At 47.1% G+C, this 27,459-nt stretch overlaps 1 protein-coding gene across 5 annotated transcripts in view; it reads left to right on the top strand.

Moving 5' to 3' along the window:
- Window positions 1–27,459, top strand: part of DNM3 (dynamin 3) — a 952,228-nt gene that overhangs the window by 319,864 nt on the left and 604,905 nt on the right. For 2 of the 5 annotated variants that reach the window (XM_063939987.1, XM_063939986.1), the window contains one exon: window positions 25,786–26,030. The exons of the other annotated variants lie outside the window; for them this stretch is intronic. In XM_063939987.1, the coding sequence (XP_063796057.1) occupies window positions 25,786–25,794 (9 nt within the window). In that variant the 3' untranslated portion in view covers window positions 25,795–26,030. Of the gene's footprint in view, window positions 1–25,785; window positions 26,031–27,459 lie in introns of those variants that run through there. 5 annotated transcript variants of the gene reach the window in all.

Here is a 27,459-nt window from a genome sequence, read left to right as displayed (position 1 = left end):
TTTGGGGTGTACCTCAAATAGACATGATGGCCTCTCATCTCAACAAGAAGCTTCAGCGGTATTGCTCCAGGTCGAGGGACCCGCAAGCCATGGCGGTGGACGCCCTAGTGACTCCGTGGGTGTTCTGGTCAGTGTACGTGTTCCCTCCACTTCCACTCATTCCAAGAGTGCTAAAGCTCATAAGGAGAACAAGGGTTCAAGCGATCATCATTGCTCCAGACTGGCCAAGAAGGCCTTGGTACGCGGATCTTCTGGATCTACTGCTAGAAGAGCCAAGGCTTCTTCCTCTTCGGGAGGACCTGCTCCAGCAGGGGCCGTTCGCCTATCAAGACTTACCACGGCTACGTTTGACGGTGTGGAGGTTGAACGCCAGATACTAGCTCGGAAGGGCATTCCGAACAAGGTTATTCCTACCCTGATACAGGCTAGGAAAGGAGTGACGTCTAAACATTACCATCGTATTTGGAAGAAATATGTATCTTGGTGTGAGTCCAAGAAGTTTTCTACGGTGGAGTTTCAACTGGGACAGTTTCTCCTCTTCCTGCAAGCAGGTGTGGATATGGGCCTGAGGTTAGGATCCATAAAGGTCCAGATTTCGGCCCTATCCATTTTCTTCCAGAAATAGTTGGCTGCCCTCCCCTGGGGTTCAGACTTTTTTTCAAGGAATTTCTGCACATCCACCTCCCTTTGTACCGCCTACGGCGCCCTGGGATCTTAACGTGGTGTTGCAGTTCCTCTAGTCGGACTGGTTTGAGCCTCTACAGGAGGTTGAGGTCAAGTTTCTCACGTGGAAGGCTGTTACTTTGTTGGCCTTAGCTTCTGCTAGACGTGTGTCGGAGTTGGGGGCTTTGTCATGTAAAAGCCCATACTTGATCTTCCATGAGGATAGTGAAGCTTCGGACACATCAGCAGTTTCTGCCGAAGGTTGTGTTGGCATTTCATATAAACCAACCTATTGTGGTGCCAGTTGTGACTGACTCCTCAATTTCATCAAAGTCCTTAGATGTTGTAAGGGCTCTAAAGATCTATGTGAGGAGGACTGTTCGTCACAGAAAATCGGACTGTCTATTTGTCCTGTATGATCCCAAGAAAATTGGGTGTCCTGCTTCTAAGCAGACGATTTCTCGCTGGATCAGGTTCACTATCCAGCATGCGTATTCTACGGCAGGCTTGCATGTCCTACGTCTTTTAAGGCCCACTCTACTCTTAAGGTGGGTTCTTCCTGGGCGGCTGCCCAGGGTGTCTCGGCTTTACAACTTTGCCGAGTGGCTACTTTGTCTGGGTCGAACACGTTCGCAAAGTTCTACAAGTTCGATACTTTGGCCTCTGAGGACCTTAAGTTTGGTTAATTGGTTCTGCAGGAGCCTCCGCACTCTCCCTCCCATTCTGGGAGCTTTGTTACATCCCCATGGTACTAATGTGTACCCGAGCATCCTCTAGGATATTAGAGAAAATAGGATTTTAATTACCTACCGGTAAATCCTTTTCTCGTAGTCCGTCGAGGATGCTGGGCGCCCGCCCAGCGCTTTGTGATCCTGCAGTGGTTATTTGGTTCAGTACCGCTTAGTTCTAGGTTAAGTGCTGTTTTGTTACTTGGTAAGTAATCTTGTTCAGCCGTTGCTGATGTTCCATGCTAGTTAGCTTGGTTTGCCTTGTGTGTGAGCTGGTGTGAATCTCGCCACTATCTGTGTAAAATCCTTATCTTGAAGATGTCCGTCTCCTCGGGCACAGTTTCTAGTCTTGTAGGAGGGGCATAGAGGGAGGAGCCAGCCCACACTCTCAAACTCTTAAAGTGCCAATGTCTCCTAGTGGACCCTTCTATACTTCATGGTACTAATGTGGACCTCAGCATCCTCTACAGACTACGAGAAAAGGATTTACCGGTAGGTAATTAAAATACTATTTTTTTAGGCTGAAATCGCCCACTGTGTACCCAGCCAGTAGGTAATTAAAATACTGGCCCTCATTCCGAGTTGATCGGTCGCAAGGCGAATTTAGCAGAGTTACACACGCTAAGCCTACGCCTACTGGGAGTGTATCTTAGCTTCTTAAAATTGCTACCGATGTATTCGCAATATTGCGATTACAAACTACTTACAGTTTCTGAGTAACTTCAACCTTACTCTGCCTGTGCGATCAGTTCAGTGCTTGTCGTTCCTGGTTTGACGTCACAAACACACCCAGCGTTCGCTCAGACACTCCCCCGTTTCTCCAGCCACTCCTGCGTTTTTTCCGGAAACGGTAGCGTTTTCATCCACACGCCCATAAAACGCCGTGTTTCCGCCCAGTAACACCCATTTCCTGTCAATCACATTACGATCGCCGGAGCGATGAAAAAGCCGTGAGTAAAAATACTATCTTCATTGTTAAATTACTTGGCGCAGTCGCAGTGCGAATATTGCGCATGCGTACTAAGCGGATTTTCATTGCGATGCGATGAAAAATACCGACCGATCAACTCGGAATGAGGGCCACTATTTTTTAGGCTGAAATCGGCCACTTTGTACCCTGCTTTAATTAGGCCCTTTATGTTAAGTTAATCAATGTCCTAGGGGCTGAATCAGACCCACAGTTGAGATCCACTGCAGTGACACATAAACCTATTTAGTAAGAGGACACCTAAATGTATTTAGCAAGAGCACACTTAAATCACACATGCCTACTTTTTATTTCTCCTCTTTGGTAGAAGCCCAGAAAGGAGACACAGCAAGTCACTTTGGGGAGCGGGGCCTGACTGGCACATCATCAGGGCCCACCCCCAAGATGTGGAAATGCCCACAATTCTCATATCTGTGGGTAGGGGGCAGGGCTAAATTACATAACTCATGTCTTTTAGCCCCACCCACGTTTTCTCTCAGGTTTTTTTTTTTTTTCCTATGGGGGTGATTTACTACGGTGGCAAATAGTTCCTTGTTTCTTGACTATATATATATATATATATATATATATATGTATGTATGTTAAGTATAAATATTTGTATTATGAGCACTGCACTTTAATCCACTTTGATTCCTGTTTATATCTTGAAAACATTAATAATAATTGTTTTTCACTAAAATGCTTATCTTATAGGACTGATGATTGCTAAGATTTTATTTGGGAAATTAACATAGTTTTGTGTTTGTTTTTCCTGTGACAAAGGAGATCCCTCTCTTCTACAGCAATGGAAATTTGTATTAACAGTATTAATCACTTCTAACCTGCTGCAAATTGCACGTACAGTACAGTACATGCTACTTTGAAATTGCTAAAACCTCTGTAATTGCCAATGCATGTCTAACCTCTACCAGAATGCCCATGTTCAGTTGTTTTATGCAGTCATAAATAAAAGTACATTTATATAACATGTTACTTTTTAGATGTATTTAACTATTGTCTACCGGAAGCTTTTGTCCCTTCAAAACCAGACCAGATTTCACTTTTGGCTGTGCATCATTGTAAATAAGAATACTCCTCCCAAACCCCCCCACACCAAAAAAAAGAAATAAATAATAATATTTGTTTTGAAAGATACAACGTAGAAGATAGTGGGTAGAAAATAATATAGTAGAACTGTATTTTTTGGAGAACTCACCGCCTAATTCAGAGATGGATGCATTCACAACTACTTCTTTTTATGTAGCAATACTGCGAAGATATTCTGATTCACTACCGTCGCACCAGTGATCTCAGGATCATCCTTATGGTTGCTCAGAATGTCTTATCACAACAAAGCCAGTGGACCTACTACAACTGTGTATGAAGATGTAGTCTCTGGCTGTGACACACCCATAAAACACTCGCAACACCCCTCCCCATTACCTCACACACGCATAGATTGACAGTCACTTTGGGAAGGATGTAATGGCTTGTGAAACAGCCGAAGCTCCGAGACTCCGGCCGAACTCATACGTTTCTTTAAAGCAGCAAATGTTTACAAGGCAAACGCTTGCTGCTTTAAAAAAACGTATGAGTTAGGCCAGAGTCTCAGAGCTCCGGCCATCTCACAAGCCATTACATCCGGCCCTCAGTGTCTAAACTCTCCCGGGGACCTCCATTGGTAATCAATCTCAGACACATGCACATTACAAAAAAGATCGCTCAACTCTGCAATCATTAGCATTGCGTCTACCACTGAATCAGGTCCTAAGAATAGTATAATATAAAATATCATAAAGAAGAACTTTAAAACATAGTGAAAAATATTATATTTTATATAAATTGATGGTAGAGGGGGAAGGAAAGAAGATACTACAGGGTTCTAAGCGATATCAAAGGAATAAGAACAAAGCTTCCCAAGTGTGAGGTCATATAGAGAACTTATGGGCTTGTTGTTGCTTAAGACCTGTAGGTAATTTTTAAATAGTTCGCAGGAGGTGGTTATAGTTTTATTTATAGATCAAGGATGACCACACCAGTCCAAAAGAAAGTTCTCTATGGCATTGATAGTGGGACTGATTCTTAAGGTGCATACACGCTGGGTGTGTGTGCCCAGCGAATATGCACAACGATGATCATGAACATCGCTGGCAGGAAAATAGATCAGTATACACGCTGAGCTATTTTCCCTGTGCCAGCGATGTTTACGGGGGTGGGGAAGCACTTTCCACAGTAGGAGACTGTGGAAAATGCTTCACTCTGCTGTTCAAACAGCCGGACGGACGGCGGCGGCCAGCGATGATGCTGGAGCGCGCATCAGTGCTCACCGCTCGTCGCCCGGCTATACACACTGGCCGAGTTTGAGCTCAAAGTAGCTTAAAATGGCAAAAGTGTCAGATTGCATTGCATGGATGCAAATGGTGAGTTTTCAAATACACTGCATGCGCAAATGCTATTATCAGTCAGAAGGATCTTTTCCGGATCTGTCTTTCCATGGAATACACGTTTTAGGACGTAAACTGAGAGGTGACAATTCGATCGCACAGAACTGTTCTGCCTTGTGGGAGGGAAATATGTGTGTTGCTAGATGTCCGCACCATTCTGAGTCATGCATATGGAAAAGGGAAGCCTGTTTCAGATGGACCTAGCATGAGGCTGGTGCAAGAGCTACAGTAATGGTAATGGTTGCTGCTGTGGAAGGGGAAAGAGTGGGCGGAGCGAATCCTTGCATTGGGCCTACAGAAACTCAACTCGTGTAAGCATAGATAGGTAGTAAATCAGGCTTCTGTGGCTACCCGCAAATACAGAAACTTTGTGTCAGGATTTACCACAGGATGGTTTATGCCCGGGCTGCCCCACCAGTTACTGTACAAGAGCCTCCATGGGCTTCATTTACAATGTTACTGGCTAAAATTGCCGGCCATATAGCTACCCCATCTGTGGTCCCCCTATGGGTATACCCCAGCCAGTACAGGCCACAGTGGCTCCCCACAACCCCCCCCTGTAGTAGTTCCACAGCAACTGTAGCCTCCAATGGCTCCCTCTATGGGTTTTCACCAGCCATAACAACTTTTTAATCAAGCCAGTGGTTGGATTCATTCTATACATCTTTATAGAGTCTAGCTGCTATTTCTCTGGCTGGGTCCACAGGATTATCCACAGGATAACATTGGGATATGGTTGAGCGATGGCGGAAATGGCACCAACACGGTCACAAGCTTTCTGGCCTCCCAGGATGCATCGGGGCCTCACCATATAGTTCCGCTCACTGACTCAGTCAGATCAGTTTTTTTGCTTGGTGCGGCAGGAAGCCGCATGGTCACAGGGCTGCTGAGATAAAGCAGCCTGAAGCTTTTATTATTTTATTTTTATAGACTCACTATAATTTTTTCAAGCGACTTTATCTTAACATCGTCTTAAACGCATACTGGAAAGAGTCGCTCCAACAACTCCCCACCGGGTCGCAACAATGCTTACCTTCGCGGTAATAGTGCTGTCTCGACGGGCGTCTGTGTCGGATGTTTTAGCAGGTCCAACAGACGTAACCAGGCTGTGGCCGGAGCATGGGGGGAAGGTGAGTCTATGGATTTCCCCTTACTAGGGGGATCCGGACACAGCTACACTGTCTTGGTGGAGACTACAAACAGTGTGTTGATGCGCCGAACATCTCGAGTGCGACAGCGCTACGCTCCAGGGATCATAGGCGCCAGGACTAGGTAGAGGCCGCGATCCTTAGAGTTTAAGTCAACAGGGGGATTCAGACGCTCTCCTGGCCGTCCCTCCCCCGAGTTCAGGGCCAGTTTTCGCGCGTCTCTCGTTTCATGAACTGAATGACCTCACTTCCGGGTCAGGCGCTACCACGAGGGTACTCAGTCGCAGCTTAGACGCTGCGGTTGTGTACACTAGAGATCCCGCCTAGACCGAGTCACAGGCCTTAGCGTCTGCATACACGTGGAAGTCGCTGAGCGTCCGTGTCCGCAGTGAGCGACTGTGACCGTTATCAGTTATAAGGAGCGGACATCAGTAGCGTCTGAATCCACTCAGCGTCTTACGAGCGCATTTGCTTGGATATGGAAGTGTGGTAAGTCTCCCTGTATCCCACTCTCCAGAGGAAGGGTATACAGTACTAAAAATTCTCTCTACTTTGTTAGTATGAATTGTTAATTTTGAGTACCTATTGCATATGAGATCTGTATATTACTGTGTTTTCTGCATGTAATGTTGAAAAAAAGAACCAGTTAAAAACAGAAGTACAATTTTCCTACTTATTTATAAGTTGTAATGGGGGTTGTATTCTCATATGACAATGTCTAATGCTTTAACGTGTGACTGACTGCTAGTTTGAGTGCTGACTTTTCTGTGTAATGTCAGTCCTGTTCTGACCCTCAATTCAGGTGCACTGTGGTCAGATTGATCTCACTTCTATATACTCATATATAGGTGATTTTCAGTCACAAATTGTGTAGTCATGAACAGATTATTACCATGTCTGTGAGCGGCAAAAGTAACGAGGAGAATTTATCAAGCACTCCTACATCCCTAACATGCTTATCTTGTAAGACAGGGTTAATTGGTATGGACCAATTGGTCACTTATGAGGGATTGTGTGCGAACTGTTTTGCTTTTCAGCAAAGTAAGAAACAGGAGTTGGTTCAACCACCAACAGAGCCACCATGGAATATGTTCGCAAAGACTCTATCTTCAATAGCGGACAGGTTAGCTCCGGTAGCACCACCTCAAGGGTTAGGTTACACTATTAACCCATGCATGCAGCTCCCTTCCTACGGCTTGGTTCCAGCAGCCTCTACAAGCAACCAAGGGACAGGTAAGACTAAGACAGATATGTCTATGTCGCAGACTACACAAGATGATACAACAGATGATGATACAGTAGATTCAAATACTCCGTATGATGATCAGTCGCAGAGTTTTAGTTCAGAGGATGTAGCTGAACTTATTAATGCTGTGAAGGCTGTTCTCTCTTTGGAAGAGCCAGCTAAGACAGTGTTAAAATCTAAAGCACCTGTGTTCAAACTAACAAAATCAGTGAGAACTGAATTCCCAGCGTCAGATGAGCTGACGGAAATGATGGATGAGTCTTGGGCGACGCCCAGTAAAAAATATAAGATTCCGAAAAGATGGAATTCTTATTATCCATTTCCAGCTGTGGATTGTTCGAAAAGAGAAGTTCCTCCAAAAGTAGATGCACATGTTCTGCGACTTGTGCATAAATCTGCTTTACCACTGTCATCTACCTCACTAAATGATATCACAGACAGAAGGGTAGATAGCTTTTTGAAAAATGTATTTTCTCTAGTAGGAGCAGGGGTAAGACCGGCTTTGGCTTCGGCCTGGATAGCAAAGGCAATGGGCGAATGGATAGAGGAACTAGAGAATGACATCTCCTCTCCTAATTCGGAGCAGCAGTATCATTTAAGACGTTTAAGACAATCTGCCCAATACTTGGAAGAAGCAGCAATTGATATGGGTACAGTTGCTTCTAAAGCTTCAGCCTTGACAGTAGCCGCTCGCAGAGCAGTTTGGCTACGTACCTGGAAAGCAGATGCGGAATCCAAGAAAGAATTGGAAGCATTGCCTTTCATTGGTAATATACTGTTTGGGAAACCATTATCTGATATCCTAGAATCAGAGGAGTCAAAGAAGGTCAGATTTCCGGCTACTTATAACCCTAAGTCCAAGAGTTCAAAGTTTCGCTCATTTCGTTGGCAAGGCAAAGCGAAAGCCAAAGAGGAGTCTAAGCAACCCCAGTTCAAAACTAGGGGTAGGAAGCAGTGGGCTAGCAAAAAGTCAGCTTCCAAGCCTGAACAGAAACCATCAGCCTGAAGAGACGGGCCTCCGCCTGGAGGATTCCAGGGTTGGGGGCCGACTCCTTCATTTTGCACACATATGGCAACAGTCAACAACAGATGCTTGGGTGCAGAAGGTGGTATCTCAGGGGTATGGGTTCCCATTCAGTAGGCAGCCTCCTCAAAGATTTTTTTGCACCAGCCCGTCTCGTATGGAGTCGAATGCCAATGCCCTGCAAGAAGCAGTCCAAAAATTACTGCAGTCTGGTGTGATTGTCCCAGTACCTCCATCACAAAAGGGACAGGGGTTTTACTCCAATCTATTTCTGATCCAGAAGCCAAATGGGTCATATCGACCAATTCTCAATCTAAAAATGTTGAACAAATACATTTGGATCCCGAAGTTCCACATGGAGACGTTACACTCCATAATGTTGGCCATGGAACCGGGAGATTACATGGTATCTCTGGATGTACGGGATGCTTACCTACATGTGCCTATAGCACTGTCTCATCAGTGTTACCTCAGGTTTGCCATCCTCCAGGAACATTTTCAGTTCCAAGCCTTGCCCTTTGGGCTAGCAACAGCACCCAGGGTGTTTACCAAGATCTTGGTGGTTATGGCAGCTTGTCTGCGCAAACGGGATAAGAATATTCCCATACCTCGACAACCTGTTAATCTTAGCACATTCGCAAGATTTACTTCTGAGCCATCTTCAACAGACAATAGTTTGTTTATAGAGACACGGGTGGCTCATAAATTGGGAAAAGTCGTCTCTGAATCCGTCACAGCGGATGGTTCATTTGGGGGCCATATTGGATTCAGACCTACAGAAAGTTCTCTTACCAGAGAAAAAGATAGTCAAGGTGCAGGTCATGGCTCAGGAAGCGTTGCACGCCCAGACAATGTCAGTCCATGCAGCAATGCGACTGTTGGGTCTGATGGTATTAACCTTCGACATGGTGGAATATGTGCAATTCCACTCCAGACCATTGCAGCACCTTATTCTGACCAAATGGAACGGAAATCATCAGACGATAAAAAAGCAGATGATAAAGTTTCCAGTAAACGTAAAAAGGTCTCTAGCGTGGTGGCTACAGACAGACCATTTAAACAAAGGGAGACCCTTTTGGATAAAAAAATGGCAAGTCCTGACAACAGATGCCAGCCTGCAAGGCTGGGGTGCGGTACTCGGAATCCTGTGGTTCCAGGAAAAATGGACCGCAAGGGAAAGTCTCCTGCCAATAAATCTGTTGGAAATAAGGGCCATTTACAGGGCTCTAGTTCAGGCGAAGGACAGTCTGCAAGGAAGACCGGTCCAGATCCGCTCAGACAATGCGACAGCAGTAGCGTACCTCAATCATCAAGGAGGAACTCACAGAAAAAGATTGATGGAGGAAGTGACTCCCATTCTAAGATGGGCAGAGCTCCATCTCCCAGCATTGTCAGCAGTGTTTGTCCCAGGTGTTCTAAACTGGGAAGCGGATTTTCTCAGTCGACACACCATTCAGGAAACCGAATGGGCATTACACCCAGAAGTGTTTCAGACACTAGTGAACAGATGGGGTCTACCAGAGATAGATCTCATGGCGTCTCGTCTAAACTACAAAGTTCCAAGGTACGGATCAAGAACAAGGGACCCAGGAGCGGTCCTTGTAGACGCACTGTCAGTAGAATGGAAATTTCATCTGGCATATCTGTTCCCTCCAATATCTCTGTTACCCAGAGTAGTGAGAAAAATATAGCAAGCGAAGGCAGCAATAATTTTAATAGCTCCAGCTTGGCCAAGAAGGCATTGCTACACAGATCTGTTAAGAATGTCCGTGGAAGCACCGATACTGCTCCCTCAACGTCCAGATCTGCTAATGCAGGGTCCTTGTTGCCACAGTCATCTGGATCGCCTGCCTTTGACGGCGTGGCTGTTGAAACCTCTATCTTAGAAGCGAGAGGATTTTCGAAACAAGTAATCCAAACTATGCTTAGAGCAAGAAAGCCTTCTTCAGCTCGTGTGTATCATAGAATATGGCAAGCCTATATTCATTGGTGTACTGGAAAAAATTTGAATCCAAGATCTTTTAAAGTATCCAGGATTTTGGATTTCCTTCAAGCAGGATTGGATAAAGGTTTGAAAGTTGCTTCCTTGAGAGTTCAAGTATCAGCATTAACTGTATGGTTTCAGCGAAAGATTGCTGATTTACAGGATGTACGTACTTTCTTTCAGGGAGTTGTACATATTCAACCTCCATTTGTTCCTCCTGCAGCTCCCTGGGATCTGAGAGAGATCAGATCTTAAATGGTTAATGGCTAAAGTGCTTTTTCTACTGGCAATGGCGTCAGCCAGAAGAGTGTCAGATTTAGGAGCATTATCGTGTAAGTCTCCTTTCCTAAGTTTTTTTCCAGACAGAGCAGTTCTCAGAACGAGATCTGGTTATCTTCCAAAGGTGGTTTCAAAGTTTCACCTGAATGAAGAGATTGTAGTCCCAGCTTTTGTCAGGTACCGGGACTATCTGCGGGAGAAGCGTCGCTGGACGTAGTCCGAGCTTTAAGAATCTACATAGATCGTACTAGTGCCATCAGGAAAACAGATTCTCTCTTCATCCTCTACGGATTCCATAGAAGAGGATGGCCTGCTAGTAAACAGATGCTGGCGAGATGGCTCCTAATGGTAATATCAGAAGCATATTCTCATGCAGATCTCCCTACTCCGGCTAATGTCTCTGCACACTCTACACGTAAGGTAGGTCCTTCATGGGCAGCACAACAGGGTGCTTCAGCAGAACAGATATGTAAGGCAGCCACATGGTCTTCCATAAACACATACATCAGACATTATGCCTTGGATACTTTTGCCTCTCATGACGCAGACTTCGGGCGAAAGGTCCTCCTGTGTAATCAGGAGCGTCCCCACCCTAAAATTGGCTTTGGGAATCCCAATGTTATCCTGTGGATAATCCTGTGGACCCAGCCAGAGAAGTAGACGTTATGGTAAGAACTTACCGTTGATAACGTGATTTCTCTTATGTCCACAGGTATCCACAGGGATCCCACCCTGACGCGCCTGATTTGAGGATCTAGACAATCACTAAACCACTTCTTGTATGGAAGGGTGTGCATGTGTGTTCTTATCGCCTAAACAGGTCTCTACCTGATGCTCCTGCCTAAATCGCTGTGGAAAGAACTGATCTGACTAAGTCAGTGGGCGGGACTATATGGTGAGGCCCCATGGCATCCTGGGAGGCCAGAAAGCTCGTGACCGTGTTGGTGCCATTTCCGCTGTCGCTCAACCATATCCCAATGTTATCCTGTGGATACCTGTGGACATAAGAGAAATCACGTTATCAACGGTAAGTTCTAACCATAATGTCTATTTCTCTTACGTCCTAGAGGATGCCGGGGGCCACATTAGTACCATGGGGTATAGACCTGTCCACTAGGAGCCATGGGCACTTTAAGACTTTGATAGTGTGGGCTGGCTCCTCCCTCTATGCCCCTCCTACCAGACTCAGTTTAGAAATTTGCCCGGTGGAACCGGTCACAGCTAGCGGAACTCCTAGAGCTTTTCTAGTTTTATTATTTCTCTATCGTCCTAGTGGATGCTGGGGTTCCTGAAAGGACCATGGGAATAGCGGCTCCGCAGGAGACAGGGCACAAAAAGTAAAGCTTTACGATCAGGTGGTGTGTACTGGCTCCTCCCCCTATGACCCTCCTCCAAGCCCCAGTTAGATTTTTGTGCCCGGCCGAGAAGGGTGCAATCTAGGTGGCTCTCCTAAAGAGCTGCTTAGAAAAGTTTAGCTTAGGTTTTTTATTTTACAGTGAGTCCTGCTGGCAACAGGATCACTGCAACGAGGGACTTAGGGGAGAAGAAGTGAACTCACCTGCGTGCAGGATGGATTGGCTTCTTGGCTACTGGACATTAGCTCCAGAGGGACGATCACAGGTACAGCCTGGATGGTCACCGGAGCCTCGCCGCCGGCCCCCTTGCAGATGCTGAAACGAGAAGAGGTCCAGAATCGGCGGCAGAAGACTCCTCAGTCTTCTTAAGGTAGCGCACAGCACTGCAGCTGTGCGCCATTTTCCTCTCAGCACACTTCACACGGCAGTCACTGAGGGTGCAGGGCGCTTGGAGGGGGGCGCCCTGGGAGGCAAATGAAAACCTTTTTTGGCTAAAAATACCTCACATATAGCCTCCGGGGGCTATATGGAGATATTTAACCCCTGCCAGAATCCACTAAAGAGCGGGAGACGAGCCCGCCGAAAAAGGGGCGGGGCCTATCTCCTCAGCACACAGCGCCATTTTCCTCACACAGCTCCGCTGGTCAGGAAGGCTCCCAGGCTCTCCCCTGCACTGCACTACAGAAACAGGGTAAAACAAGAGAGGGGGGGCAAAATTGTGGCAAAACTATATTATTAAAGCAGCTATACAGGGAGCACTTATTATAAGGCTATCCCTGTCATATATAGCGCTTTTGGTGTGTGCTGGCAAACTCTCCCTCTGTCTCCCCAAAGGGCTAGTGGGGTCCTGTCTTCGTTAAGAGCATTCCCTGTGTGTCTGCTGTGTGTCGGTACGTGTGTGTCGACATGTATGAGGACGATATTGGTGTGGAGGCGGAGCAATTGCCAAATATGGGGATGTCACCTCCTAGGGGGTCGACACCAGAATGGATGCCTTTATTTATGGAATTACGGGATAGTGTCAACACGCTAAAGCAGTCGTTTGACGACATGAGACGGCCGGACAATCAATTAGTGCCTGTCCAGGCGCCTCAAACACCGTCAGGGGCTGTAAAACGCCCTTTGCCTCAGTCGGTCGACACAGACCCAGACACAGGCACTGATTCCAGTGGCGACGGTGACGAATCAACCGTATTTTCCAGTAGGGCCACACGTTATATGATTTTGGCAATGAAGGAGGCGTTACATATTGCTGATACTACAGGTACCACAAAACAGGGTATCATGTGGGGTGTGAAAAAACTACCTATAGTTTTTCCTGAATCAGATGAATTAAATGAGGTGTGTGATGAAGCGTGGGTTGCCCCCGATAAAAAAAAATGCTAATTTCAAAGAAGTTATTGGCTTTATACCCTTTCCCGCCAGAGGTTAGGGCGCGCTGGGAAACACCTCCTAGGGTGGACAAGGCGCTCACACGCTTATCAAAACAAGTGGCGTTACCCTCTCCTGAGACGGCCGCACTTAAAGATCCAGCAGATAGGAGGATGGAAAATATCCAAAAAAGTATATACACACATACAGGTGTTATACTACGACCAGCTATAGCGACAGCCTGGATGTGCAGTGCTGGGGTAGCTTGGTCAGAGTCCCTGATTGAAAATATTGATACCCTGGATAGGGACAATGTTTTACTGTCTTTAGAGCAAATAAAGGATGCATTTCTTTATATGCGTGATGCACAGAGGGATATCTGCACACTGGCATCACGGGTAAGTGCTATGTCCATTTCGGCCAGAAGAAGTTTATGGACGCGACAGTGGTCAGGCGATGCGGACTCAAAACGGCATATGGAAGTTTTGCCGTATAAAGGGGAGGAGTTATTTGGTGTCGGTCTATCGGATTTGGTGGCCACGGCTACAGCCGGGAAATCCACCTTTTTACCTCAAGTCACTCCCCAACAGAAAAAGACACCGACTTTTCAACCGCAGCCCTTTCGTTCCTTTAAAAACAAGAGAGCAAAGGGATATTCATATCTGCCACGAGGCAGAGGAAGGGGGAAGAGACAGCAACAGGCAGCTCCTTCCCAGGAACAGAAGCCCTCCCCCGCTTCTACAAAAGCCTCAGCATGACGCTGGGGCTTCTCAAGCGGACTCGGGGGCGGTGGGGGGTCGTCTCAAGAATTTCAGCGCGCAGTGGGCTCACTCGCAGGTAGATCCCTGGATCCTGCAGATAATATCTCAGGGGTACAGGTACAGGTTGGAACTAGAGACGGATCCACCTCGCCGTTTCCTGAAGTCTGCTTTACCAACGTCCCCCTCCGACAGGGTGACGGTCTTGGAAGCCATTCACAAGCTGTACTCTCAGCAGGTGATAGTCAAGGTACCCCTTTTACAACAAGGAAAGGGGTATTATTCCACTCTATTTGTGGTACCGAAGCCGGATGGCTCGGTAAGACCTATTCTAAATCTGAAATCCTTGAACCTGTACATAAAGAAGTTCAAGTTCAAGATGGAGTCACTCAGAGCAGTGATAGCGAACCTGGAAGAAGGGGACTTTATGGTATCCTTGGACATCAAGGATGCGTATCTCCACGTTCCAATTTACCCCTCACACCAGGGGTACCTCAGGTTCGTCGTACAGAACTGTCACTATCAGTTTCAGACGCTGCCGTTCGGATTGTCCACGGCACCTCGGGTCTTTACCAAGGTAATGGCCGAGATGATGATTCTTCTTCGAAGAAAAGGCGTATTAATTATCCCATACTTGGACGATCTCCTAATAAAGGCAAGGTCCAGAGAACAGCTAGAGATGGGATTAGCACTGTCTCAAGAAGTGCTAAAACAGCACGGGTGGATTCTGAATATTCCAAAATCCCAGTTAATTCCGACAACACGTCTGCTGTTCCTAGGGATGATTCTGGACACGGTTCAGAAAAAGGTTTTTCTCCCGGAGGAAAAAGCCAAGGAGTTATCCGAGCTTGTCAGGAACCTCCTAAAACCAGGAAAGGTGTCTGTACATCAATGCACAAGAGTCCTGGGAAAAATGGTGGCTTCTTACGAAGCAATTCCATTCGGCAGATTCCACGCAAGAATTTTCCAGAGGGATCTGTTGGACAAATGGTCAGGGTCGCATCTTCAGATGCACCAGCGGATAACCCTGTCTCCAAGGACAAGGGTATCTCTTCTGTGGTGGTTGCAGAGTGCTCATCTATTGGAGGGCCGCAGATTCGGCATACAGGATTGGATCCTGGTGACCACGGACGCCAGCCTGAGAGCCTGGGGAGCAGTCACACAAGGAAGAAACTTCCAGGGCGTGTGGTCGAGCCTGGAAACGTCTCTTCACATAAACATTCTGGAACTAAGAGCAATCTACAATGCTCTAAGCCAGGCAGAACCTCTGCTACAAGGAAAACCGGTGTTGATCCAGTCGGACAACATCACGGCAGTCGCCCATGTGAACAGACAGGGCGGCACAAGAAGCAGGAGTGCAATGGCAGAAGCTGCAAGGATTCTTCGCTGGGCAGAGAATCATGTGATAGCACTGTCAGCAGTGTTCATCCCGGGAGTGGACAACTGGGAAGCAGACTTCCTCAGCAGACACGACCTTCACCCGGGAGAGTGGGGACTTCATCCAGAAGTTTTCCACATGCTGGTAACCCGTTGGGAAAGACCAATGGTGGACATGATGGCGTCTCGCCTCAACAAAAAACTGGACAGGTATTGCGCCAGGTCAAGAGATCCGCAGGCAATAGCTGTGGACGCGCTGGTAACGCCTTGGGTGTACCAGTCGGTGTATGTGTTTCCTCCTCTGCCTCTCATACCAAAAGTATTGAGAATTATACGGCAAAGAGGCGTAAGAACGATACTAGTGGTTCCGGATTGGCCAAGAAGGACTTGGTACCCGGAACTTCAAGAGATGATCACGGAAGATCCGTGGCCTCTACCTCTGAGAAGGGACTTGCTTCAGCAGGGTCCCTGTCTGTTTCAAGACTTACCGCGGCTGCGTTTGACGGCATGGCGGTTGAACGCCGGATCCTAAAGGAAAAAGGCATGCCGGAAGAAGTCATTCCTACTTTGATTAAAGCAAGGAAGGAAGTAACCGCGCAACATTATCACCGCATTTGGCGAAAATATGTTGCGTGGTGCGAGGATCGGAGTGCTCCGACGGAGGAATTTCAACTGGGTCGATTCCTACATTTCCTGCAATCAGGATTGTCTATGGGTCTCAAATTGGGATCTATTAAGGTTCAAATTTCGGCCCTGTCGATTTTCTTCCAAAAAGAATTGGCTTCAGTTCCTGAAGTCCAGACTTTTGTTAAGGGAGGGCTGCATATACAGCCCCCTGTGGTGCCTCCAGTGGCACCGTGGGATCTCAATGTTGTTTTGGACTTTCTCAAATCTCATTGGTTTGAACCACTAAAAACTGTGGATTTGAAATATCTCACATGGAAAGTGACCATGCTACTAGCCCTGGCTTCGGCCAGGAGAGTGTCAGAACTGGCAGCTTTATCTTACAAAAGCCCATATCTGATTTTCCATTCGGACAGGGCAGAACTGCGGACTCGTCCGCATTTTCTCCCTAAGGTGGTGTCAGCATTTCATCTGAACCAACCTATTGTAGTGCCTGCGGCTACAAGCGACTTGGAGGACTCCAAGTTGTTGGACGTTGTCAGAGCTTTAAAAATATACATTTCAAGGACAGCTGGAGTCAGGAAATCTGACTCGCTGTTTATACTATATGCTCCCAACAAGTTGGGCGCTCCTGCGTCTAAGCAGACTATTGCTCGCTGGATTTGTAGTACGATTCAGCTTGCACATTCTGTGGCAGGCCTGCCACAGCCAAAATCGGTAAAAGCCCACTCCACAAGGAAGGTGGGTTCTTCTTGGGCGGCTGCCCGAGGGGTCTCGGCATTACAACTCTGCCGAGCGGCTACGTGGTCGGGGGAGAACACGTTTGTAAAATTCTACAAATTTGATACCCTGGCTAAGGAGGACCTGGAGTTCTCTCATTCGGTGCTACAGAGTCATCCGCACTCTCCCGCCCGTTTGGGAGCTTTGGTATAATCCCCATGGTCCTTTCAGGAACCCCAGCATCCACTAGGACGATAGAGAAAATAAGAATTTACTTACCGATAATTCTATTTCTCGGAGTCCGTAGTGGATGCTGGGCGCCCATCCCAAGTGCGGATTATCTGCATTACTTGTACATAGTTACAAAAATCGGGTTATTATTGTTGTGAGCCATCTTTTCAGAGGCTCCGCTGTTATCATACTGTTAACTGGGTTTAGATCACAGGTTGTACGGTGTGATTGGTGTGGCTGGTATGAGTCTTACCCGGGATTCATAAATCCTTCCTTATTGTGTACGCTCGTCCGGGCTTGGAGGAGGGTCATAGGGGGAGGAGCCAGTACACACCACCTGATCGTAAAGCTTTACTTTTTGTGCCCTGTCTCCTGCGGAGCCGCTATTCCCATGGTCCTTTCAGGAACCCCAGCATCCACTACGGACTCCGAGAAATAGAATTATCGGTAAGTAAATTCTTATTTTTATTAAGATGTTAGGCACAGGGAGGCTCCTGGCAACAGCCTCCCTGCTTTGTGGGACTTAGGGGGGAAATAGTGTCCAACCCTCTGAGGTTAATGGCCACTGTCTTCGCTGACAGGATATTAAGCTCCTGATGGTGATGATCATTAGCCCCCGAGGCGACCTCTCACTCCCGCAGCATGCCGCCACTCCCTAACAGAGCCAGAAGATTGCGGTGGTGAGTGTGTCACCTTCGACCCGACAAGTGGGGAACCGGTGTAAATGGCGGCATCAGGGTGGGAGCGCAGTACTGACACTGCGCTCCGGATGGCTCAGCGGTACACACGGTGTTTTGGGGGGCGCCCTGAGCCAGCGCAGGTACCCTTGAAAACTGGTCACAATTGCTATCAGGGACGTTCGTTCTGCTGTTAGACACTATACCCCAGGCCAGTATAATCCTACAAAGTGCGGGAAGACGCGCCATGTTTGGGAGTGGAGCTTCTCAGAGCGCACCCAGTAGCTCACCAGCGCCATTTCCCTCCCTGCAGATCATCACCGAGAGACGCTGACAGGGAACGCTGACCCTCCACACGACACCAGCTATCCTGTGCGGTACCAGGGGGTTGTAGAAGGGGGGGGGAGAGTGTTTAGTCACAACTGTGTAATCTATCAAGGTTACACAGTCAGCGCCAGGCACAGATTCTGTATCTGCCTTCTGGGGCGCTGTGTGGGTGCTGGCTCCATTACTCTGTCTCTCTCTGAAGGTACATGGGGGAAACTGTGTCTGACATTTTCCTGTGTGTGTGTGTGTGTGTGTGTGTGTGTGTGTGTGTGTGTGTGTGTGTGTGTGTGTGTGTGTGTGTGTGTGTGTGTGTTTGTGTGTGTGTAAATTCTCACATTACCATGTCCAGGGACTCTGTGTCTTGTGCGGCAGAATATGTATCTTCTCCAGAGGAATCCAGGAATGTAGTATTTTGTCTCAGCCTTCCGAATCCGAGCCCCAGTGGGTAGCCTCTATTAAGAGAATGATATCCCAGATTTCTACTAGGATTGCGCATTATGAGACTGAATCACAGATTTAAAAACAATCTGTGGAGGTTTTGTCTGGTTCTGTTCCCCCTACCTCAAAATCCCCTTCTATATTCCCAAAGAAACATGTGCTTGCTCAGATTATGCAAGTCGACACGGACACCGACTCTGACACGGCAGACGGTGATGCAGATATGCAGGGGGGTGAAGCTTGAGGCTATTAGGGATGTGTTACACATTACTGACAAACCACCTGAGCAGGTAGAGGAGGCTTACTTTACAGACAATAAGAAAGCCTCCCTGACCTTCCCTGCGTCTAAGGAATTAAACGCATTATTTGAAAAATCCTGGGAAAATCCAGAGAAAAAATTCCAGATCCCAAAGAGGGTTCTTGTGGCTTTTCCTTTCCCTGAGGATGATAGGAAAAAGTGGTAAAACTCACCTATAGTAGACGCTTCTGTATCTAGACTGTCTAAAAAGGTGGTTTTACCTGTTCCTGGGTCTACCGCTTTGAAAGAACCGGCAGACTGCAAGATTGAAACTGCGCTAAAATCCATATACACTGCTTCAGGAGTGGCGTTAAGGCCCACTATTGTCTGTGTATGGATTTCTAAAGCCATAGTTAAGTGGTCAGGCACATTACTAGAGGACTTAGATTCTATGGATAGAAGGGACATTGAATTGTTTTTACGTAACATACAGGATTCTGCGGGTTTCATGGTGGAGGCCATGAAGAACCTGGGTCATCTGAATGCAAGGACATCTTCCACGGCTGTCTCAGCACGCAGGGGACTCTGGCTGCGCCAGTGGTCGGCAGACGCGGAATCTAGAAGTGTGAAGATACTACCCTTCACAGGTCAGGCTCTATTTGGGGAAGCATTGGGTGCGTTGATCTCCATGGCAACCGCTGGTAGGACAATCTTTCTTCCCTCAGCCACTCAGACGCCGAAGAAATCCTTTTCTACATCCTCAATGCAGTCCTTTCGGGCCCCAAAAGCTAAAAAGTCCAAGCCGCATACCACTTTCTTCAGAGGTGGTCGGGCAAAATCAAACAAACCTGCACACACAGGTTCCCAGGAACAGAAGCCTGCTTCTGTTTCCTCAAAATCCTCAGCATGATGGTGGACCTCACAGCCTGGAGAACGTGCAGGTGGGAGCGTGAGTCACTTTTGGGTGTCATCCAGACTGGATCCCTGGGTACAGGATATTGTGTTCCAGGGGTACAGACTGGAGTTTCACGAGCTCCCCCCTCACAGATTCTTCAAATAAGGCTTGCCGGCTTTGCTGACGGAAAGGGCTATCCTACAGGAAGCCATTCAAAAATTGGAAAGGTCAGATGTCATTGTCCCAGTTCCACCTCATCTGGAAAACAAGGGTTACTCTTCAAACCTATTTGTGGTACCGAAACCGGATGGTTCAGTCAGACTGATTTTGAACCTGAAATCGTTAAACCCTTATCTGAAGGAATTCAAGTTTAAAATGGAATCTCTTAGAGTGGTGATCTCAGGTCTGGAGGAGGGAGAGTTTCTGGTATCCCTGGTTATCAGGGATGCATACCTTCAGATTGCGATTTGGCTGCCCCACCAGGCTTATCTCAGATTTGCGCTGTTGGACTGTCACTATCAGTTCCAAGCTCTGCCATTCGGTCTCTCCACGGCACCAAGGGTGTTCACCAAGGTTATGGCAGAGATGATGGTTCTCCTTCGCAGGCAGGGAGTGAATATAATTCCATACCTGGACGATCTGCTGATAAAAGCGTCCTCCAGGGAGAAGTTGTTGCAGAGCATTGCTCTCACGACTCGACTACTCAAGGTCCACGGATGGATCCTGAATCTTCTAAAGTCACATTTGGAGCCGACAAGGAGATTGTCTTTCCTAGGGATGATCCTCGACACGCAGGTGCAGAGGGTATTTCTACCGGTGGAGAAAGCGTTGGTGATGCAATCGATGGTTCCGGGATGTCTTGAAGCCTGCCCGGGTATCGGTCCATCAGTGCATTCGCCTTCTGTTGAAGATGGTTGCCTCCTACGAGGCACTACAGTACAGAAGATTTCATGCACGGTCCTTCCAACTGGACCTCCTAGACAAGTGGTCAGGTTCTCATCTACACATGCACCAGAGGATACGTCTGTCGCCAAAAGCCAGGCTCTCACTCCTATGGTGGCTACAACTGCCTCACCTTCTAGAGGGCCGCAGGATCGGTGCTCAGAACTGGATCCTTCTAACCACGGATGCAAGTTTCAGAGGTTGGGGCGCGGTCACCCAAGGGGAAACCTTCCAAGGAAGGTGGTCAAGTCTGGAATCCATTCTTCCAATAAACATCCTGGAAATAAGAGCCGTGTACAACGGTCTTCCACAGGTGGCACACCTTCTGCAAGATCAGGCCATTCAGGTGCAGTTGAACAATGAAACGACGGTGGCCTACATAAACCGACAGGGCGGAACGAAGAGCAGAGCTTTCATGTCAGAGGTGTCAAGAATCCTCCTCTGGGCAGAAAAGCATGCTGTGGCGCTGTCAGCAATCTTCATTCCGGGAGTGGACAACTGGGAAGCGGACTTCCTCAGTAGGCATGATCTCCATCCAGGAAAGTGGGGCCTCCATCCGGAGGTGTTCACGGAGGTGACAAGTCTTTGGGGTGTACCTAAAATAGACATGATGTCCTCTCGTCTCAACAAGAAGCTTCGGAGGAACTGTTCCAGGTCATGAGACCCACAAGCAGCGGCGGTGGACGCCCTGGTAACTCCATGGGTGTTCAAGTCAGTGTACGTGTTCCCTCCACTTCCACTCATCCCAAGGATTCTAAAACTCATAAAAAGAACAAGAGTTCAGGCGATCCTCATTGCTCCGGACTGGCCAAGGAGGGCTTGGTACGCGGATCTTCTGGAGTTACAGTACTACTGGAAGATCCGAGGCCTCTTCCTCTTCGAGAGGACCTTCTGCAACAGGGGCCATTCGCTTATCAAGACTTACCACGGCTACGTTTGACGGCATGGAGGTTGAACGCCAGATCTTAGCTCGGAAGGGCATTCTGAATAAGGTTATTCCTACCCTGATACAGGCTAGGAAAGGAGTAACGTCTAAACATTACCATCGCATTTGGAAAAAGTATGTGTCTTAGTGTGAATCCATGAAGTTTCCTACGGTGGAGTTTCAACTTGGACGGTTTCTCCTCTTCCTGCAAGCAGGTGTGGATATGGGCCTGCGTTTGGGATTCCTGAAGGTCCAGATTTCGGCCTTAACCATTTTCTTCCAGAAACAACTGGCTTCCCTCCCTGAGGATCAGACTTTCTTGAAAGGGGTTCTGCACATACATCCTCCCTTTGTGCTGCCTACGGCACCTTGGGATCTTAACGTGGTATTGCAGTTCCTGCAATCGGATTGGTTCGAGACTCTACAGGAGGCTGTCAAGTTTCTCACGTGGAAGGCTGTCACGTTGTTGGCCTTGGCTTCTGCTAGACGTGTGTCGGAATTGGGGGCTTTGTCTTGTAATAGCCCCTACTTAATCTTCCATGCGGATAGAGCGGAACTCCGGATGGGTCAGCAGTTCCTTCCGAAGGTTGTGTCGGCTTTTTATATCAACCAACCTATTGTGGTGCCAGTGGCTCCTGACACCTCAATTCCATCAAAGTCCTTGGATGTTGTAAGGGCTCTGAAGATCTATGTGGAGAGGACTGCTCGTCACAGAAAATCCGACTCCCTGTTTGTCCTGTATGATCCCAAGAAACTTGGGTCTCCTGCTTCTAAGCAGACGATTTCTCGCTGGATCAGGTTCACTATTCTGCATGCGTATTCTACGGCAGGATTGCCGTGTCCAAGATCGGTTAAGGCCCACTCTACTCATAAGGTGGGTTCTTCCTGGGCGGCTGCCCGGGGGGTCTCGGCTTTACAACTTTGCCGAGCGGCTACTTGGTCAGGGTCGAACACGTTTGCTACGTTCTACAAGTTTGGCCTCTGAGGACCTAAAGTTTGGTCAATCAGTTCTGCAGGAGCCTCCGCGCTCTCCCATTCTGGGAGCTTTGGTACATCCCCATGGTACTAATGTAGACCCCAGCATCCTCTAGGACGTAAGCGAAAATAGGATTTTAATTACCTACCAGTAAATCCTTTTCTCGTAGTCCGTAGAGGATGCTGGGCACCCGCCCAGGGCTTTGTTATCCTGCTATGGTTCATTCAGTACTGCTTTGTTCTTGGTTTAGTACTGTTGTTACTTGGTTAAGTAATGTTGTTCAGCCGTTGCTGAGTTTACAAGCTGGTTAGCTTGGTTTGCTTTGTATGTGTGAGCTGGTGTGAATCTCCCCACTATCTGTGTAAATTCCTTCTCTCAAAGTTGTCCGTCGTCTCGGGCACAGTTTCTAGACTGAGTCTGGTAGAAGGGTCATAGATGGAGGAGCCAGCCCACACTATCAAAGTCTTAAAGTGCCCCTGGCTCCTAGTGGATCCGTCTATACCCCATGGTACTAATGTGGACCCCAGCATCCTCTACAGACTACGAGAAAAGGATTTACCGGTAGGTAATTAAAATCCTATTATCTGCTGCATGATACATGGACAAGGCACACTGCCTGCATCTACTGTTGCTAAACACACTATACATCACTCCGATTCGGAGGAATCATCAGTACTTGCTGACATGGTTGAGGTTTCTGATGCAGAATCTCACTCGGGGTATGAGGAGGCATAATCTACATTCAGTGTGACAGCATTAATCTAGGCGGTCAAATTCTCTCTTCAGTTTGAGGATGCTGAACCGGCCACTACTTCTACAGATCTGCTACACAAGTGGCAGAAAGTAGTCCTAGCTGAGTTTCCACACTCTGACCACTTCACAGAAATTAGAACGGAGGTGTGGAAAACACCTACTGTACTAAGAAATTCACGGTACCTAATAGACTCGGCTCTTTTTATCCGTTACCCACAGAGGATTGTGCACACTGGTAATTCACACTTATTGTGACCTGGGGATTATATGTTTTCCTTGGACATCCAGGATGCATACCTGCATGTACCTATAGCACCCTGACACCAATGGTTCCTCCAGTTTTCTGTTCTCTTACGGCATTTCCAATTCCAGGCCCTACCCTTTGGACTGCCCTCAGCTCCCAGGGTTTTCACCAAAGTCATGGCGGTGATGGCGGCCCATCTCCGAGGTCAGGGGATTCAAATCCTCCCTTACTTGGATGAGCTACTACTCCTGGCACAGTCTCTGGAGATATTGAATCATCATCTCCAACTGACGTTGTCTTATCTTTAGGCCCACGGTTGGATAGTAAACTGGGCCAAGTCCTCACCCCTTCACAGAGGATGCTCCACCTCATGGCTGTACTGGATGCCAGGCTACAATGCATCTTCCTACCTCAGGGTAAGATTGCAAAATTACAGTTGCGCATTCACAACCTGCTTCACAGCCCCCGGGTCTCTATACATGCGGCCTTGCAGACCCTGGGCTTAATGGTATCGGTATTTGACATGGTGGAATATGCTCAATTTCACTCCAGGCCCCTACAGCTCCTGATACTTACTAGATGTAACGGACCATCAACACACCTCAAGTCTCAGACACTAATTCTGACGCAGGAGGTTGTGTGGTGGCTTCACATGCACAACCTGGACAAGGGCCGACCTTTCTGGATTCCACATTGGACACTTCTCACCACGGATGCCAATATCCGAGGGTGAGGAGCAGTCATGGGCGGTCACTCCTTTTAGGGCCGTTGGTCCCCTGCAGAAAGGACTCTCATGATCAATGTACTAGAACTCCAAGCGATTTACAGGGCTCATCAAATGGCTCAAGACCTCGGATAACACCATGGCAGTGGCCTACATAAATCGTCAAGGCGGCACTTGAAGTGCGGTAGCCATGCAGGAAGTCTACCAGATTCTCGCCTGGGCAGAAATCCATCTTTCAGATATCTTGGCCATCTTCTTTCCAGAAGTCCTCAACTGGGAGGCGGACTTTTTCAGTCACTAAGATGTCCACACCAGAGAGTGGTTTCTCCACCTGGACTTCTTTCAAGTCCAGGTATAAAAATGGGGTTTGCCAGACGTGGATTTCATGGCCACAAGGTTCCAGGACAAGAGATCCGGAAGTTACATTCGTGGACGCACTCACAGTTCCATGGAACTTCCCTCTGACATATATCTTCCCTACAGTGTCTCCTTCCCAGAGTACTGCGCAAATTCAAGGAGGAAAGCGGCTTGCTCATCCTGGTAGCTCCAGCATGGCCCAGACGCCATTGGTTCGCAAATCTTCAATGTCTCTTCATAGACGAGCCCTTCCCTCTACCTCTTCGGCCAGACCTGGTCTCTCGGAGGCCCTGTCTCTATCTGGACCTGCCACGCCTGCCTTTAATGGCATGTCTCTTGAGACTTCCCTCCTAAGGGACAAAGGCTTCTCCGGTGCGGTAGTTCACACTATGCTTCAGGCTTGGAAACCAGCCTCAACCCACACCTTGGCATGTTGGCCCCGCATGACCATTTCACCGCCGTAAACACAAGCAGATCTACCTGTTCCGAGTACAGTCTCACTCTACTCACTCTGTGGGTCCTTTGTGGTCAGCCCGCCGTGGCGTGTCTTCTGAACAACTCTGCAAGGCAGCTACATGGTCTACTGCCCATCCGTTTCTTAGGTTCTATGCCTTTGATACGTTTGCCTCTCAGGATGCCGCCTTTGTCCACAATGTCCTCCTTTCAGCTTAGGAGCGTTCCTTCCCTATTATAACTGCTTTGGGACTTCCCAAGGTTAAAAATTAACCCTGTGGAGACCATGGGCCTCTATGAAGAAAAGTAGAGTTATGGTAAAACTTTCCTTTGTTAACTCTCTTTCTTTGAGGTTCATGGGATCCACAGGGTGCCCATCCTGACACACCTAGCTTCAACTGGTTACTTTTACGGTCACCAGCTCCCTTCTCTTCTATGTGAGAGTATATTTCCTGTGTGTACCATCCTTCCTTCTCTTTCTTCTCTCCAGCTCCTGCTTTGGGCTTGTTACTAAAACTGAGTTGCCTGAGCATGGGGGCGGGTTGTGAAGGGGGAGTAACCCAGTGCATCATGGGAGGCTCACAAGCTTATTGTTTGGTGTCAGTCCTGGTCTCCACCAGCCATCATACCCAAGGTTAAGAATTAACCCTGTAGATCCCAAGGACTCTCCTTTTTCCAACTACAGCATTAATTTCCTCTTAACTTATTTTCACTTATTTAAAATACTCAGCAGAACCTCCTACAATTCTATTTATATGTACAGTATTTCATGTTACTTGTTATTCAATTATTGGTTGTTGTTTCTTTGTGCTGCACTGTGAGATGTTCAGTGGAGCTATTATTTATTAATGGTATTTTTTGACAGTTACAGACATTGTACATGAAATAATAAATGTAATGCTTTATATTTTGACCAGCACTTCTAGCAAGACACTGGACTCTGAAGACCTCCCTCGAGCCTCCCTTAACCGTGTATTTTGTGTGGTGAGATGATCACTCCTAGTGATGGAGAATTTCACTAGCTTCCGTAATCTTGTAGGACATATACAAATCTAGGGCATGGAGATTTGTACCACGCACCATCGCAAAGCTGTAAAATGTAAAAGCTACAAATAATTTTGCCCATCACATTACAAATAAATAAACATTTTAATATCATGAATCATGCAAACATCCTGCTTATTAATTTACCTTTTCCTGCATGATCTACAATATCATTGGTCATTATATTATCTCACATCTGCCTATTTTCCATTATGCCTTATACTGTTACTTTTGTTATTGATCAGCTGCTTAGTGACATATACAGCAGCTGACACTGACCAATGTGACATGTAGAAGCTTCTAGAAATGAGTAGCATGGATTTGACACGGTTCTTCCTGGCCAGAACGGATCTGAATAAAGAGCTCGGGTAGCGTATATTTTGAAATGCATATAATTTATATGCTGTCCAAAGCACATGAGATTCGAGGTTTATTGAAAAAATAAATGTTTCATTTTCATTTCTGACTTTAGCAAGAGGAATCAAGTCAAAATCCGAGCCTCTGCTTTCCAGCAGGGCCAGATTAATAATGGAGAAGATGGAGCAACATCTCCAGGCTTCCTCATAAAAACAGGCCCATCATCATGACAGCTTGATGGTGACCAGCTACCTCACTGGCCACACAGTCAACCATAAATCATAAGTACATTTGTTTCTCACAGTCGACCATAAATCATAAGTACATTTGTTTCTCACAGAATGATGCAATTTTTCCCATTTTTATGTATTTTTGTAGAAATTGTGGCTGATAGTGTAGAAAGTGAACACACGTGGCCCTGGCCACACCTTCTCCACATCTCAGTATAGGTCCTTAAACATTTTCAGCCCTAGGCTCTTGTGGCTCTTAATCCGGCCCTGCTCTCCAGCTATTTCTGTAAAGTGACTGTTCACGGGGAGAATATAAACAGAAACCAATATAAAAGAGATGTTTCTTCATGGTAAATATTGCTGGCCTGAAAATAACATATATACAGTATTATACAATTCACATTTTGTTACGTTTTAGACAACATAGACACTATCTACTGCATGTGAAAATATCCATGTTCATACATATACAATAAAAGTAGACAAACAAATCAGGTGATGTGACACTTCAGTAACTAATGAGAAAATGAAGGTTATCTCGTTGAGAAGTACACCAGCAAACGCACTAGTTTTTCCTGGCAACCCATTGAGGTGTGCAGGAAAATAGCAGTGTTAAGCTACTGTGAAATAGTGGTCAAAAATGTGCTAGCTGAAAATCGCGGGCTATTGTTAGCTGCGCTTAGAATACTCCTTGGGACTACTGTATGTATGAACAATGGAGACAAAAATATTTTTTTCAGAATTTTTGTTTGTTCATTCCGGCATCTCGCAAAAACTACGGGATGAATTTGGAGGGCGTTTTCACTATTGTATAGCTTAGCCATCTAGAAAGAAACTGAGGTATGCATTATCTCAATGTGACATCAGGGAGAGGAGCAATAAAGGAAAAACCGGACGCTTGATACTTGGCCTGTGCATTTTTTGGGGACAAATATACTTCAAGGGACTGTTTATGAACTA

Source organism: Pseudophryne corroboree, chromosome 9, assembly GCF_028390025.1.
Source record: "Pseudophryne corroboree isolate aPseCor3 chromosome 9, aPseCor3.hap2, whole genome shotgun sequence".
NCBI classification, from domain to species: domain Eukaryota; kingdom Metazoa; phylum Chordata; class Amphibia; order Anura; family Myobatrachidae; genus Pseudophryne; species Pseudophryne corroboree.
The sequence above is the reverse complement of the archived record's forward strand: the minus strand, read 5'-3'. Positions and strand labels throughout refer to the sequence as shown.